General features: G+C 37.3%; 1 protein-coding gene across 1 annotated transcript; it reads right to left on the reverse strand.

Annotated features, from left to right (window-relative positions):
- Window positions 1-1,351: 1,351 nt before the first annotated feature.
- On the reverse strand, window positions 1,352-17,916 carry mkxb (mohawk homeobox b). The gene is made up of 7 exons (XM_084412460.1): window positions 17,831-17,916; window positions 17,311-17,576; window positions 15,435-15,582; window positions 11,431-11,584; window positions 10,903-11,226; window positions 2,198-2,231; window positions 1,352-2,110 (listed from the first exon to the last, which is right to left on the reverse strand). The coding sequence occupies exons 2-7, from the start codon at window positions 17,481-17,483 to the stop codon at window positions 1,918-1,920; spliced, it is 1,026 nt and encodes a 341-aa protein (XP_084268586.1). The 5' UTR covers window positions 17,484-17,576; window positions 17,831-17,916; the 3' UTR covers window positions 1,352-1,917.
- Between the last annotated feature and the right edge of the window lie 229 nt (window positions 17,917-18,145).

The raw sequence follows: 18,145 nt of genomic DNA on the forward strand, positions 1-18,145 counted from the left end.
GTGGTAGGATCTGTCCAAAGTTCACTCAATGCACTGGTAAAGAAACAATCAGATTCCATAAGCACTGAATTCAACTGTTAAATAACCATCTCTATGGCCCTCATGATGCCTGGAAGTCTGGAACTGAAACTACATCAAAATCAACAGATTTCCACCGATGTTACGCCGTCTCCTGCTCCCTCTCCGTTTCAGTTAGAGGTGTTTTACTATTTGTATTGGGCTCTTTGTGTTGATTCAGCAGGTGCGTTTGACCACTGAATGATTCTAGATGAGGGTAAGCCAGTCTTCCTTGAAGCATAGGTGGGGAGAAATAAGACTGGAGAGCAAAACACAGAGCATGTGGTCAGGTCTGTACGGAGATATAACAGGGCAAGACTGTATATTCAACTCCACATTCTTACTGCTGGCTGAACCGTTTTAATGCACCCAGCAAGACTCGAACATAACGGACTGCTCAAACAGCCTATCTAGAAGAGCTATCAGGTACATAACTGAAATGCAAATGCTTATCCAACATGGCCAACGAACAGCAGAGCTCTTTGCAGATGTCAGTGGTAACTGTTTCGGCATGGACAGTGCTATTTCTTTATCAGAGTGTTAGTTGTTTTCGACCCTGAGTATTCCACACTGGATTAGGTGAAAATTATGGCAGTCCATTTCTGCCACGCAGTAAAAAAATAAATTAATAAAATAAAAATTAATAAAAAAGGGTTATTGCTTTTTATTAATAATGACAACTTCATCTTAGTGTTAACTATATATATATTTTTTTTATAAAAAATATAGCTGAAATAAAATATAAGCATTAGATAAAAAGTTTATTTTAGTTAGTTGCATTTCTAATTATTGCTTAAGCTTTAAGTAAGTACAATATTTACTACAATTAAATGTAAAATTAATAGTAAAAAAAACCAGCTAATTCGAAATATTAATAAATACGGTACTATAATATTATATAAATAATACTAAAATAACATTGCTTCAACTCGAATGTGAGTGTGATATTATTATTATTATTAATATTTTACCACAGAAATTTCCTTGTGTAATTTTGCTCCCCTAATTATAGTAGTCATGTTCACAACATTTTTAAACGAAGGTCGAGTGTATGATTCAATTACTTTTTTTTTTCATAAAAACCTGGCATATCGATGTTTACGTCATGTACAGTATTTCTTGCAATATCTTGCAATTGCATGTTTATTTCTCATAATGTAACTATATAATACGGTTTGATAATTTATCCCACAATGTGACTTCATTTCTTATGTTATCTCACAATTACCTTTTCTATTTTTATACTCCACGGAAATGGGCTTCCATAGAAAACAAACAGAGATGAGCAAATTTTATCAAAGCGCAACTGTATTTTATTGAGAAACTTTTATTTGCTCTCAACTGACTCTGTTTTGCATGATAAACTTCACAGGCAATGACACATGAATTTAAAAGCTATCCATAAAATAAAAAAAAAGGAAATAAACTTCCTCTATATGTCATACCTGCCAAACCAAAACACAAGAATCCACATTTATATGCCATTGCCATAGGATGACAATAATCCTGTGTCAATTAGAATTAAAATGAACATAACTTAGGAAAATGAATACATATATGATGAATATATTACATTTTAGCCACTGCATTTCAGAAATGATGACATTATAAATCAGAAAGAGTCCGATTTTTGTGCTTCTGTGTTTAGTGGTAGTGACCGTCCACACATCAAACTCTCTTTTCTGCGTCATTTTTCAACAGACAGTGGTAAAAAAAAAACAAAAAAAACATAGGCACACTGGTCAACATGTATTTTTCCTCTCAGAAAAGGCTGCTGTGGATCATTTTCAACTAAATTATTGCATGTAGTACATAGTCAAGTGTTCAGGTAGTACAGACCGCTGTCCAGTCTGTTCGCCACTAATGTTGGGGTTGCACGGGCACTTTGACAGTCTTAATCTCCGCTATATGGGAAGACTTCTGGATGATACAGCTGGTGGTGCTGGGCGCTGCGCTCTCCTTCCCTTGGGCCAGGTTGGTCAGGGCCATGGCGGCGTGGAGCTCTTTCCAGTAAGTCTCATTATTTCCTCCTCCGCCACCTTTACGAGCGCCGCTGTTGCCAAATTGAGAGGAAATGGTTAATGAGGAGTTTTAGCAGTACCTAAAAACCTTATGGTTCATTAGTCAACAGCATTCTTACCTATCGCTCTGGCGCTTGCCACAGTCCAACGTCACTGAAAATACAGTTAGGTGAAATGAGTTATTAACTGGACTTTAAAAAAAGCTACTTTGCTAAAAGTTGGCACATCGTTTCTGCAGCTGATGAAACGTCCCTGAGCTCCTCTCTCCCCATATCGACGGAATGGACGTGCGAACGTGTTTTCACGTGTGCTTGTACATGGGTGAATAAGAGGGTGTTTGCCGAGCTCGGGGAGATTTAAGTGGAGCTCCGCAGTCTGTGCCTACAGCCACATTCATGCGCTCAGGCCAACACAAATGCAATTATGCTTCCCCTGCGCTCTCGAGATGGAAAAAGGATATCTGCTCTGTGTCAGAAACAGACACGTTGTTCCACCACTCTGCAACTGATTTGCATTTTAAAATTATTACACCCTTTCCTTTAGCTAATGACTATTTAAATGATTCTGAAGTTGCGATAAAGTGCCCCTATTATGCTTTTTTGAATATTACCTTTCATGCAGTGTGTATTATAGCTGTTTGTGAATGTAAAAGGTCTGCAAAGTTTTAAAGAGCATGACAAATAAAGGCATTGTCTCCTAAAAGAAAGAATCGATTCTGAACTGAAAATGAGTCATTAGTAATTATATTCTTACTTCCTTTTACATTCCTGCACAACAATGTATCACATTTGCATAATGCCAGCCTATGGGTCTTCATTGGCCGCCCGTGAACAATGTCTACTTTGACCCGCCCTGTAGTTGTAGCTGAGACTGGAAGATTTTGGTTTGTGATGTCGACATGTCGATGTTTTGAGTGCTGCGAATCCACTACGCATGCACATCAATTGAGTCCTCATCCTTTTGAAAAGTTAAAATTGTTACTGTTTGTGTATCAAGTGCTGAGGAAGAGCTTAAAATTCAGATGGTAAAAGGCGTTACGCTTTCCGACGCACACTGTAGACCAATCACAACAGACTGGGCAATCTGACCAATCAGTGCCGAGTAGATCAATCACAACAGACTGAGCTATCTGACCAATCAGAGCAGAGTAGACCAATCACAACAGACTGAGCCATCTGACCAATCAGTGCTGAGTAGACCAATCACAACAGACTGAGCTATCTGACCAATCAGTGCAGAGTTGACCAATCACAACAGACTGAGCCATCTGACCAATCAGTGCAGAGTAGACCAATCACAACAGACTGGGTCATCTGACCAATCAGTGCAGAGTTGACCAATCACAACAGACTGAGCCATCTGACCAATCAGTGCAGAGTTGACCAATCACAACAGACTGAGCCATCTGACCAATCAGTGCAGAGTAGACCAATCACAACAGACTGAGCCATCTGACCAATCAGTGTAGAGTAGATCAATCACAACAGACTGAGCCATCTGACCAATCAGTGCAGAGTAGATCAATCACAACAGACTGAGCCATCTGACCAATCAGAGCAGAGTAGACCAATCACAACAGACTGAGCAATCTGACCAATCAGAGCAGAGTAGACCAATCACAACAGACTGAGCAATCTGACCAATCAGAGCAGAGTAGACCAATCACAACAGACTAAGCCATCTCAGACCCCAACTTTTCAGACTCTTTGAGAAATAAGGTGATGTGGAATGTATATTATGAGAAAATTAGTGTTTTTTTACCTTGGATGCATGTAAACCTATTGTAGGAGACCTCCGAAACAAAATTAGGAACCTAAAAAAATAGCACGATGGGGCACTTAAAAGGAACAATTTACCCAACATGAAAATAAAGATGTCACTCTAGTGTTTTCATCTAAAGTTGTGAATTTAACTTTTGCGCAAAATTTGCATTTTGCATAAAACATTTACGAATAAAGTCGCATTTCCATCCAGCGAGGTGAAGAGAACAAAACCGTCACTTCCTGATAAACTGCCTCAAAATACTGTATCACTGAGAAAAACCTGCAATAGGAGAAGCCACTTTATATAATCATTTTCGTATAGCCTATAATAAATTACTTGTGCCTCTGAGCGCGCAGACGAAACGCAATAAAAGCGGTCATGTTATCTTGCTTTGGGAGGTGGATGTCTGCTGTTTGGGAACACAGTCGTGTCAGACAGACTTTGCTCAGGCATTTCAGAAGCTGGTTGGTCCAGTTTTGCCATCCCATCGCAAAGTCACATGAATTGTTTGATGCGCATCAAGGAATTTATTCGGTAAATGTGATTCCGTCGTTGTTTATGCGCATGTTTTCTTGTCAGATAAAAAAAATTCGGACTCAATTGAGCACATACGTTTTTTTATGCGCATTTTTAGAATTGATGTGGATCTTGCAGTTCCCATCCAGCATTTTTTTTTATGTGATATCCCAAAATGTGCATTAAAATAGGTGGATGAAAACATATCTACTATCTGTCTCAAACTATTATTAGGCGCAGAATTAACAGCTCTGGTTAAGAATTGGTTATATTCAGGGAGTATCAGCCTGAGCAAAAAGTCAAACATAACATCTCCATTTAATCTTGTTATTGTCTCATCCGTTTATAGACTTGAAGATGATCAAGCTTGACCATTATATACAGTACCTGAAGCTGGAAGAGTGGCATTTTGGAAAAATATGTTGGATTGCTAGTCCTTTCAACTAGAAAACTAGTATTTAATGTAAGAAAACTTGTAAGTTTTGCTTTCATTTCGTTCTACTCGTGTGACATTCTTTCTTCTGTTGAACACAAAAGGAGATTTTTTTCTATGCAATTGCATTGGATTGGAGACTTAAAGCTTCAAAAAGAATGCAAAAGCACTATAAAAGTAGTTCACAAACCTGTGCTCTATATTCTATGTCTTCTGAAGGCACATTATGTTCGATTAATGTTCGATGTTCGTGAATAAATCTTTTTTCTGAACCGGATCAACTGAATAATTGCAAAGATCTGACTTATTTATGACCCATTCTCTCACGGACTGTCAGAACGACAAGGGTGGTGAAGTAAATTTTGATCTGTTCTTCAAATAAAGCTTCAAAAGACTTGCATGAGTGATATAGACAACCTTTATCACACTTTAATGGTTCTTTATGAAGCTTGAAAACTTCTTTGCAGTTGCATGAAACAGAACGACCAGCACATTCTTTAAAATGTCTCCTTTTGAGGAAAGAAATATGGGTTTGGAACAACATGAGGGTGATTAAATGATGAGTTTGATAAATTAAGTTTTAGTAACTAACTGGAAGAAATGAAAGACTGAGAAATATTGACTAAGCAACAAACTAGAATTCAACTTTTGTGAGATTTCCTTTGCAGATAAACTACATCGACATTCACAAGCTATTTAATGTTGCCGTCTACGCAAAATGAATGACAGGAAAGATCATATTTGGTTAGATGAGGGAGGACACCTCAAACAAATTGAGATCCATCCATTAAACAATCATGGACATCATATACTTATTTTCCCAGTCATCCTTTGGAATCAGTTTAAATTAATATCGTTCTTTTGTTCAACATAAATCGTGTTGTAATAGTGAAGCTGTCTCTCTTTTCTGCTGAAAGCATCGAGGTTAGTAAAGACAAATCTTTCTTATGGGAGCTGTGAGAGGGAAAATTGGACGACAGGCATGAGCACACAAAACGCTATTTTTAATTTTCTTTGCCTAAAACATCTCCAACTCGGATTTCTCAAGCAGTATTGGTGCCAAGAACTACTATAAACCATTAATAAATCATTTGGCTCTGGTTCCTGTGTGCTACTGAATGTCTGTCATCTTTTAACTTCACTTCTATTGTCCACAGATGCTTCGGATTGACTTAACCTAAGGAAAAACACCAGTTCCTCAGGCTAAAAACAGGAAGGCTCTATTAGCCAAAATCAAATTAGCTATAAACTGAGATCAAAATATAAAACAAATATAGAAAAAGGTTGATAAAACTGTACTGTGTTTTCTTAACAAATCTGTCTCTTAATTGAATTGTAACTGGAAAAAATCAATCTCCTTATATTCCAAAAATATTTCAGATATGTGGCAGGGTAATATTTCCAGCTAGCATGTGCCACATGGTGGTTTTACTCTGGAAAATTCAACAAACTCACATTTAAAGTCGACATGAATAGTCGCAACCCATTTTACTTCTCTAATGTTATATATTTTCAAGTAAAACAGGATATTTGATGAGGGAAAAAGATTTTTATCAATCAGGAATTGATTGGATTGAATGCAAAAGCCTGAATGAATGTAGAAACAGTGCCTGAGTAGATTGTTTGCACTTAGTCGACATGATCCAAAAGCCAAAGTGACCTAAGTGACATCTGCTATTGTTTCAGAAGAAAAAGATAATGCCATTACCTTATTGGCCGGTTTCACAGACAAGGATTAAGCCTAGTCCCAGACTAAAATGCATTATTGAGCTGTTTTAACTGAAAGGAACTTGCACTGACGTATATCTTAAAATATGTCACAATCATTGTTTTGTCTCAAGATGCACACCAGTGATGTGTTTTTCTTTATAATGCCCGTTTATAAAAGCTACTTAAATGTCCTTAATGAACTAAGGCCTAATCCTGGCTTACTCTAAGCCTTGTCTGTGAAACTGGGCTTATTATCAAATATTACATAGACAAATACATCCATAATAAGACAAACAACATACATAAAGAAAGTAAGTTCTCATTTCAATTTAAACTTAAATCACTCACCCCAGATAGCAACATAGTGTCGGCCCAGATCCGGCCCACATCTGGTACGTGTGGATTCCACGAGTACCAGATGTGGGCCGGATCCATGCAGACACTATGTTGTTGTCTGGGACTGCATCTCCAAATAATTTTAGTCTAAGACAAAAACAAGCCCAATTTTGCTTATTTTTACCGTTTTTTTATGTCATCGCAGAACCTCTGTGTGACTTATAATGGCCAAAATACTTGTAAATGTTCCCTTGTCTCCTTTAAAATTTGATCACAAGCTTTTAAGCACCATTCTCACAGCTATCAGTAGCAGAGCATATGATCCGTTCCGAACTACAGAGTTATGATGTGAAAATATTGACCTTTTTGCTTTATGATATTTATGTGGAAAACCATTTGTTTTTCATCTAAGGGAACTGTCTCGAGGTCACAGGCACGCTTCACTGATACAATGACATTTCAGCACTGACTGATGTGTTGTGAACACAACGTGAAAAATCAACGAAGTCAAATAATTACAGCTAATCAAGCAAAAGTTTGAATGTCAATGATGGCATCACAATGGTACAAATCTACAAACGACAGAAACTGAACTGCTGCTTTCTTGGAATGAAGGAAACATTCCTGACAGCCTCTGGTTTTACAGTGGCTTTGAGGGAGCAGTTACTTTATACATTTATTATGGCAGATTAGGAGCAAGATGAAATACCAAAATAACTGCCAAGAAATGACTGAACTGTAATTTTTAAAAACTAAAATTGACTTTTTTTGTCCATTTAGGACATATAAGGAATGCCAGGCAGGATTGTCAGACTGGATGTAAAATAATATCCACAAATTAAGAAGAATGTTCTCAAACCTCATTAGTGCATTATGAGCAAATTCAAATTAGGTTATGATTGGTTATGAGACACACGAGAATCAGTGCTGTTTGGCATGAATATTGGTGATGACACATTTTTAAGCTGCCATATGAGAATACACTCCAGGGCAGGGGAAGATTTTCAGTGAATAATGATTTTCATCTGTTCCTCACACAAAGCTATCATGAAAGGAGACAGTTTGTATGGATACTATGATGATTCTTATTTTTATTTACCATTCATTTAATTCTATGGAAAAGCGCAGCTTGAACATTCTACAGAATATCTGTTTTTTATTTTCCATGTCGTTTATTGAATATTCATTTTTGGAATGAACTACTTCTTAAACATGGGATTTTGTGGTTTATTCATTGAGCAAATTTGCAATGCCAGTCTTTAAACGAGATGTTGCTCTTTGTACTGTATTTCACTGTCAATTTTAATGTCCTCATCATGGTTGGCAAAAGTCAGGACAAAGAGGCATTACAGAAAAGCTTTTCCGTTTTTGTTCTGAACAGGACACACTGTGATCAAAAGTCAATTTAACCCATGTCTCAATTTTGTTGGCAGCTTTTGTCAACACCTAAACATTTTTGACACTTCCAACATTGTACTGAGCCTAATATCCTGAACACACGCCTATTTGATCTAAAAGAAGAATTAAAAAACGTAATTTCCATATCAAAAACATATTAATCGTCATAAAGCATGCTATGCTCTGTAGTAGTCCATAATGTTATAAATAAACGTATGTTGTTTGCAGTGCATTGCTAGAACGCTAATGTTCATAACAAACACCTGCATGTTTTTATGCACTCATGCAATACTACATCATAAACGGAAAAAAAAGCAGAGCATTCCTAAATTTTCCCAAAACGGGACCATTCCAAAAGGGCACAGAGGCAAAATAAACAGAGCGGTAGAACATTTTGAAATGTTGCGGTGGAATTATGTTAATGATGAATTTGACTCAACTCCTTTGGCAACACTAAAGCATTTGCTTTCATGAGGCATCAGCAGGTGTTCCTACTACGACAGAACAGAGTCCAGGAACGTTCCACTCACCAATCAAGCCATACGAAACCGCAGCTTTACATTCAATTTTATTATTATTTCTAATGGGATTCACAAAATCTTTCAATGCATTTGTCTCCATTTTTTGGTTCCACTTTATATCGATAGTCCACTTTAGACATTCTGCTAACTATAAGTAACTTTGCAACTACATGTCAACTAACTCTCATTAGGGTATTAGTAGACTATAATAGACTGTCAGTAGACTGTTAGGTTATGGTTAGGTGTTAAGGTTCAGGTTAGTGGAATAAGTTGACTCGTAGTTGCTAAGTTACTTATAGTCTGTTGGGGGAGCATCACAATAAAGTGTTAGCAGATATTAAGCAGACAGTCTACTAATACTCTAATGTGATTTTGTAGTTACAAAGTTACTTATAGTTAGTAGAGTGTCTAAAGTGGACTATCGAAATAAAGTGTAATTCACTCAAATTTTGTCCATCTTAAGTTAACACATCAAGTACAGTAACTTGATATTTCAGCAATGTTCAACTATGTTGTTCAAAACCTTTGTGAATTTCTCGTTTTCGTGAAACACAAAAGGAGAAGTTTAGCATAGTGTTGATGCTGCAGTTTCCCATACAATGGAATAGAATGGTGACCAGGGCTTGTCAACATCCAAAAAAACAGACTATATATAAGTACTGTAAAAGTTGTCTATATGACTGTAGTTTATCCCCTTAAGTCCTAAAATAGCTTTGTCTATGAAACAGGCCTTTACATTTCTAGTTCAGTCATAAAACAGAGGGCACAGGATGATAGGTCCTTTACATGCAATCTGCAAGCAAATGTCATTATCGCATGACTCAAGCTGATTGGCCTCTGCTGATCCTGCAGCCAATGAGATTGCTTGCTAAACGTTTAAATATTCTGGTTCAGTGTTTGCTGTAGGATAGTCCTGCAGTGCGCCAACTGAGTTCCACTGCAACCCTCCACCTCCCCAGCTCCACCTGCCTAGATCTGTTACAGGATTCATGTACGTCTATTCATGCAGCAGCAGCAGATATTACATACTCACTGCAGCGTGTCTGTGTATCTATTAGCACAGTGCTTCTTAAACCTGTCCTGGGCACCCCCTATCACTGCATATTTTAATAACATGCTAAAACTATTCCGAGAGTTGCCATTATTGAAATAGAGCATGAGTTGTGTCGACTAATTTGATGGCGCTCAAAGAGCAGTGTGAATATGATGCCCAACACCTTTTGAAAGTCATACAGGTTTGCAAAGACATGAAATTGATTAAATTATGATAATGTCAATTTTTGGGAGAACTATTTCTTTAACCCTATACATACTACAATAAACTTTTGGTTAAAGGAACACTCCACCGTTTTTTGAAATAGGGCTTATTCACCTTTTTTCCTACATTTAGACAGGTGGGCAAATGCATTTTTGTCTCAGTGCATGCATTGTTTTAGTTTGACAAGGTCGGCGCTAGCTTAGCTTAGCATAATGAATGGAATCCTTTGTTGCCAGCTAGCATGTCCTGAGTAAAAGTGATATAAAAAAAACCCAAAAACCCACCTAATTACTTCTTGTGGCCTGCGTATTCACAACGAGTATAAATAGCGATGCAGATTAACACTAGGCGATTTCCTAGGCAGATATTGACTTATATATTAAGGACTATATTAGGGGGAAGCACAGGCGAAGCACTGCAACATGGGCGTGATATCTCTGCGCCCAAGTAGCAGTGCTTCCCCCTAATATAGTTCCAAGTCAATATCTGCCTAGGAAATCGCCTAGTGTTAATCTGCATCGCTATTTGTACTTGTTGTGAATACGCAGGCCACAAGAAGTAATTAGGTGTTTTTTTATTTTATTTTTATATCACTTTTACTCAGGACATGCTAGCTGGCAACAAAGGATTCCATTCATTATGCTAAGCTAAGCTAGCGCCGACCCTGTCAAACTAAAACAATGCATGCACTGAGACAAAAATGCATTTGCCCACCTATCTAAATGTAGGAAAGAAGGTGAATAAGCCCTATTTCAAAAAACGGTGGAGTGTTCCTTTAAATGCACAGCTACTTGCTATACAAAATGTATTACTTTTTTTTTTTTGCCAACCTATATCCTCTTTCCATTCGTACAATTTCGAAGCTTGAAAGTCTGTGACCGCTCTTACCTGTACGGTAGGTGAAGTTTGCCTCAGCTTCTGATGAGGGTGAGAGCAAATCGTCCTCGTACTCGTTGGAGCTAAACGATCCGGAATGGTTCCTCTTCCGAGAGTCCATAACTTTTTCCGAGGCCATCACGTGCCGAAGGGAATCATTCAGATAGCGGTTTAGCAAGCTGTTCTTGTATTTTGGTGGGGACACGTAATCATCACAAACCGAGGGGTCTGTACTTCGCCCCACCACTTTGCCTCGGCTGTCCTGAATAACGCTCTTGTGCGTGGGTCTGTTATAGTCTGATTCACTAGCCTGCATCTGTAAAGGATTCTCCCCATCTGTGGAACAATAACACATCAAACTAAAACTTGACATAAAAATAAGGTTCAATTACTATATTGATGCTGTGAAGACAAAATGCAGTAACTACACCTTATGCTTAAATGAATATACAAATCTTGTTTTACAGTTTTAGTTATCACAGTTACCGCATTTTGTCAGAATACATCAAAATATGTGTGTAGAATAGGTAAATCTCACACCATCTGATGTCGCGTCATCACTGCTAATGCTGAGTCTCTCAGCGTTGCCTTGTACATATTTGTTGTACAGTTTTATACGTAAAGCCCAGCTCAAGTCAGGCTGTCGAACTGTGTTCTTGAGCCTACGCCTCGCATTCGCAAACCAATTTGAGACCTGAAAAACACGAATGCGTAACTGTTAAATCAGGAACACCTTTTGGTTTATCTTGCTTGCATTGTCATGTGTAATGTTTCAATGAGTAGTTAAAAAATGATGCAATACACAGTCATATTGTTCTCAGTCAATCTAGCTGTTATTCATTTACTCTTCAGAGTCGGGCTACCATTAAACTGTTGCGTTTGTTTGCTTGCAGTTTTCTTATTTATATAATATTAATAATATTCACATACCAATGCATACAATTAAATAATTTATTCCTGCTTTTACAATGGAATATTTCTATCCTTCCGATTTTACTAGGGATGCGCAGATACCGATAATTCTTTATATTTGAAAGCCGATAACCGATATGTTGGCTGATAAATATAAACACAAATCTTTATATATATTTTTTGAGAGCCTGATTACAAAAACAAAAGTCTCACCATTAAAAGCCATGTCCCAAGCACAGAATTATAATGATGTTCTCATTATAATTGTATGTAGCCTATATGACTCATGTTGCACTTAACCATATTTTCCTTTTTGAAGTGATTCCAATCATATTTCACGCAATTTAAAACCATCACGCCGAACAGTGAAGTTTCTCAGCTGAAGGAAATAATCCATTATTTATCAGCTTTAATATATCGGCCAAATTTACGGCCAATAACGATAACATTAAAACTGAAAATATATCATCCGATACCGATATGGTGGCCGATATATCGTGCATCCCTAAAATTTACAGTTAAAATAGTGTGTCAGCAGCAGAAATAAGGTTGTGAGTAGTGAGTAGAGTACTACTCAGTGAGTAGAAAGCAGCAAGGTATTATATGCATTATTCAAGCAACCCATGCTTCAGTTGCAGAAATGTATTGCATGTAGTTACTCTGTAACAATGTGCATAGTAATGGCTTCGTCAGGATATATTCATTAATTTCAAACCTGCCCTCCCTGAGGTGCTTTACTGTGCCATAAAATATATTGGACCAATAGTTTAAACATTTCAGGGGCCGTATTCACAAAGAATTTTAAGGCTAAAAGTAGCTCCTAACTGGCGAATTTAGGAGCAACTCCTAAAAATAATGGGCGTGTCTCTTGTAACTTTAGGACTCCTAATTTTTTTGACTAAGAGTAATTCACGAAGCATTTTAGCCCTAAAAGTAGCACCTAAGCCTGGGACAGCTTAAAAGAAGTCGAGAGGACTCCTAACTCACTAAGACCGCTTTTTGTGGCATTTCACGTTGCGATGTTTTGAAATATGGCGGCTACAGGAGCTTCCAATCGCGAGGGAACAATTTTGCATTGTAGGCATAACTAGGGATGCAATAACGCCACCAACAACAACCAAAACTAGGCTACTCATTCATTTCATGTAAACTAATTGTAACGTTTGATTGTGAATCAAATTAAAATGCAAACGTAGGCAGAGGCATATAGTGACAGATTAATTCAATAATGTTGCAAAGATATTGCATCAATCCATATGTTTCATTAGGCTACTAGGCTATTTGTTTTTCCTTACTCTTTATCCATTTAGGCTATATTTATTCAGTTATTCATCATCTTCTGTCCTTCGCACTACTTGTGTAGCGCACGCATTCTCAGACCTGTCACCTGTCAATCATCATCGTAGGGGAGGGGTTTGGAATCATTCCCGCGTTACAATCATCAGCCAATCAGGGTGGTCACTTCAGTCAAGCTCGTGCATGAGTAATGACGTCATCCATAGCAACAAAGACTCACTCTTAGTTTAGGAGTTGTCATTTTTCTTTACTAAGAGTAGGTCTGAAAGGCGTTGTGAATAACTTTTAAGAGAAAACTCCTAGCTAAAATCTTTTAGTGCGATTTAGGAGTACTCCTAGTGGTAAGATAAAATGCTTTGTGAATACGGCCCCAGATCATCAATGAAAAACGTATGTGACCCTGAAGAGTTAGAGAGGGAGGTATTTCAATGTATTTAGACCGATCTGCTCTGCAGTATCAAAAAACCCTGCTCAATACGAGAGGATTCTGTTTGTGTGTAATATAACTCAATCAAAAGAGATTTCAGTAGACCTCAGAAAGAGACCTGTAGAAGTTCATAAGACTGGAAGGGTTACATAAGAATTTCCAGACTTGGTCCTCCGTCCATCCATAATCAGATGATGGTTTACAAATGGAAGAAATTCAGTATGATTGTTGCTCCTATGAGTGGTGCTTCAGCAGATTACTAGTGCACTTGATAATGTGTGTGAATTTGCCATCAGCGAAACAGTAAAGACGAGGGGAAACCACTAATGTGCCTGTCTCACAACTGTTCAAGATTATTCCACAGCACTACTGGAACACTGGTTCATGAACAGTGAAGATTAAAAAAATTGCCATAAGTTTGAGCATGCCAACATCAGAACTTCATCCCAGTTGTGAAAAATAATGGTGGGAATATAACATTGTGGGGGCTGTTTTGATGCCTCTGGGCTTGGACAGTTTACAATCAGAAGGACTAATGAATTCCAAGTTGTACCAAGAAATTCTACAGCAGAACATCGGCACATCTGTCTGTTATGTTAAACTTGATGGTTCATGCAACACAACACTGACCCAAAGCACAGAAGCGAACAACAATAGAGAAAGATCTATCCAAGTCAGAGTCATTGAAATTCAGTTGAAATTCTGGAGCGATAAAACAGATCCTTCAAATAAGACACTTTTAAAATACATATGGTCTGAAAATGTTGAATACACTTGGGTAGGTGCAGATAAAGAATTTGGTTATATAACGTTGATATGGCCATGCCTGCAAGACACTTAATATAGGGTTTATGTACTTTTTCCATTCATGCCACTGTTTAAGACCAGCTGTTTTTTGCCCAGATTTGGCATTAAACATTGAGTGATGACTCAACGTAGTACCAAAATTGTTTATCATATAAAATTAATGCATTTCGATTATTATTTAACTGTTAGAATGACATGATCTCTGTTTAATAAATTAGTTATTTTAGAGTTACTTTTATAAATAACAGAAGAAGATCAATAATACTTATATTATCATTATTTTATTAGTAGTATTATAAGTTAATACATGTATTAGTATTAAAAAGTGACAGATGAATTTGCACAAAAGAGTTGGCTGTGTGGCCTTTAAAGTCACCATGAAATCAAAATGGACAGTTCTTTGTTTTTGTTTTTAAATATTGCAGTATTTATTAAAAATAATTTATCCGTGCTCGTCATAACTTTTTTATTTATTTAATTCATGTTTCCTCATACATTTTAATCAAAATAACTTCCCCCTTTCTCTTGCAGCTCATCTCTTCTCTTTTCTGATGACGTGTTTACTGGCATGAGGGCGGGACAACCTGTCACTCACATGAGATCGACCAATAGCAAACTACAACCATCCAATGACCCAATCGATTTCCCATGGACAAAATCAAGTCCCGCCCTACTTTTTTTCTAGTTCGAGAAGCCGTTTCTCTCGGATATACGTCACAAAAGGGAACTTCTGCTTCATGTTGACTTTAATGTCGACTTTAATGTCAAATACAAAACGTATTTGGGAAGTGTTTTCTCATCCCTTAGCAATATGCATTTTATGCTTATATTATACAGGCAGTTGTGATTTTTTGCATTAGCATTGTTTTAATTCAGAACAGATCTGCTACCCATTTTTGGGCTGTAATCCACCAGTGGCTGCAAATCAATGGCATTGTACATTTTTGTGTATGCTGTTTGTTCAAAATGTATTAATAAGACTATTAACATCAGAAAATATTTCACATCTGTACTTCTACATTCTGTAAACCCCTGTTTTTTGTCATAGCATATAGCAATCCTCCTGATCTGATCGGATCTGTGTGCTTGTTTTGGCCCTCACCTGGACCAGGGTCATGTGGGAGCCCAGAGCCAGCAGTATCTTCTCAGTTTTGGTGGGGTAAGGGTTGTCCCGGTGCTTATAGAGCCACTGCTTCAGCGGTCGAGCCATATCCTGCAGGGCCTGACGTTTGTGTCGAACCTTCCCTCCGCTGCTCAGGAAAAACAACACGGAGAGGCAAGGATACAATTTTAGATTCCAGATTGGCTGAGGTCAAATGTAAAAGTTTACGGCAATGCCAGTGGAGGAAAAAATTCATTATACATTACACATATGTGACCCTGGACCACAAAACCAGTCACAAGTCGCACGGGTATTTGTCAACAAAACATTGTATGGGTCAAAATTATCGATTTTTATTTTATGCCAAAAATCATGAGGATGTTAAGTAAAGATCATGATCCATGAAGATATTTTGTTAATTTCCTACCTTAAATATATACAAAATGTATTTTTGTGAGTGGATGCAGCAGAATCGGCAACAGAAATGTACATTTTTAAAGGCGATTTTCTCAGTATTTCGATTTTATTGCACACTCAGATTCCAGATTCTCCAATAGTTGTATCTCGACCAAATATTGCCATATCCTAACAAACCATACATCAATGGAAAGCTTATTTAATCAGCTTCCAGATGTGTAAAACTCAATTAAACAGACATAAGACTGGTTTTGTGGTCCAGGGTCACATATTGTTAATTTCTATTAAAAGCCAACATAGTTAGCTGTTATGCAATTTCACAGCAAATTCAGGGAATATACATCATTAGTCATCTTTACCACAAGTCTCTTAAAGATATGCAAGCTGACTTTTTAACTCAACAAATAATTTATCGCTTAACAAATCATTTCCCCCCTCAATTACTTTGCTGATTTTATAATGATTCTTTGGAATCTCTTCATGCAAAACTAGCTAACAAAAATGACTTTTAATGGGAGATACAGTTGCTTTTAGAGCTTTTAGTTTTGACAAACCGTCAACAAAGCATCCATTCCACTCACCGCACTATATTAACACAAATTATTGCGCTGTCAGTGCATAATCCAAACATTTTACATGACTGGTAAGAGACCAGTGATATTGTAAACAAAGTGCAGAGCATTGCTGCTCAAAGTAATGAACCATTTGAAAGAAAATAGTCGATGTCCAATTAGATGATGTAAATATCCAGAACCGAGACAATCAGCAGTAGATGTCACTGTGGACCAAGTATGTGTAACATTCCTATTTTTAGTATAGTATAGTATAGTGATGCCTGACTGGTCACAATAGTAACAGAAAGAAAATGTATGAGTTTGAGGAGCACATCTCTGTTATTTTTCCATGATAGTATCCTTGTAAGAAGTACAAAGATAAGAAATATCTCACTTCCAGTATTCCAGAACTATATTGTACTGCTTTCCTACACTGTAATTTTTTTATGATCAATAAAGTATGACAACATGTTTTTACATTGCTTTAACTCATCAAAATAAGTTAAGCAAACTTTTTTTTCAATAAGTTATACAAGATTCAACTCGTTTTTTAAGTCAGTTTAATGAATTTTAAGTTGATTGTACTTAAAAATTTAAGCCAGCAACTTTTTAAAGAAAAAAAACATGTATACAAACCACCAACTCGTACAAATATTCAATATCGTCATCGGTTTGCCTCGTTCTCATAATGACACTTACAACAGAGATAACACTTGCGTTTTTTTAAATATGAAAAGTATAAATAAACATTAATTGTTCACGAATATTTACTTATCCATATGGAGTGGGGGAAGTGTCCATTAGCTACGGTAACGCTACATTAACTAATAGTGAATCACATTCAGACAGTCACATTTTAGACTGTTTCATGCATGGTCATTTTGTGTAATGGAGCACATACATACCCATTTCGTCTGTGTTTGAGAGCTTCGGTGCCATCCATCACTTTGTAGCTTGTCAGTAAATCTGAATGTTGTCCATCAATCACCTCTAAATAGCTCCTACTGGTTCTCTCCACATTCTGCTCGGTCTCCTCAAAACGCAACCGATCAAACTTACTGAAGACTGTCGTGTTCATCGCTGATCGCCATGAAGTGCCATGAGCCAAATGACAATGTAGAGCTCTCCAAAAGTCTGTCCAGGAAAATGTCCTTATACTGTTATAATGGCCCTGTGAACGCACCGGTTGTTATTTGAAATGTTTCTCCTGATTTAGACAGAAAATCCTATATTTAGGCTGTAGGCTAATTAACTGAGCACATTTAACATAATTAATAAATAATGCTTTGAACAATTAAGGTTATTAGTAAATAAATAAATTAAGACCAAATTATTTAAAGTGTAAAAAATAACTTAAACAGCCCACTTATATTATATAAGAGCACAACAGCAACTGTAATTGCTTAAAAATATAAAAGCACTTACAAAAGTTCTCTTGTTTGTCGCTAAACTAGAGCAACACTATAATTTGAGCGTCTTCCATCCCTTCTGCTGATATTCAACAGCACTGCGCTCAGCGACTGCGGCTCTCCACTATATCAGCCCAACACTAGAGGGTTTCATTCACACCCCGGAACGTGAATACAGCGCGAATCTCGTCTTTCCCAAAAGAGTCCAGGGGCTCGATCGTGTCCGTGCTGCTACTGTGTCTGGCTGGAAGCGGGACTGGATCGTCTCCAGTTGAGTTCTCATGTAGCCTCCTTACTTTACGGATAACTCTTTATAGGTAGCCTACGTTGG

Source organism: Rutilus rutilus, assembly GCF_951802725.1.
Source record: "Rutilus rutilus genome assembly, chromosome: 6".
NCBI lineage: Eukaryota > Metazoa > Chordata > Actinopteri > Cypriniformes > Leuciscidae > Rutilus > Rutilus rutilus.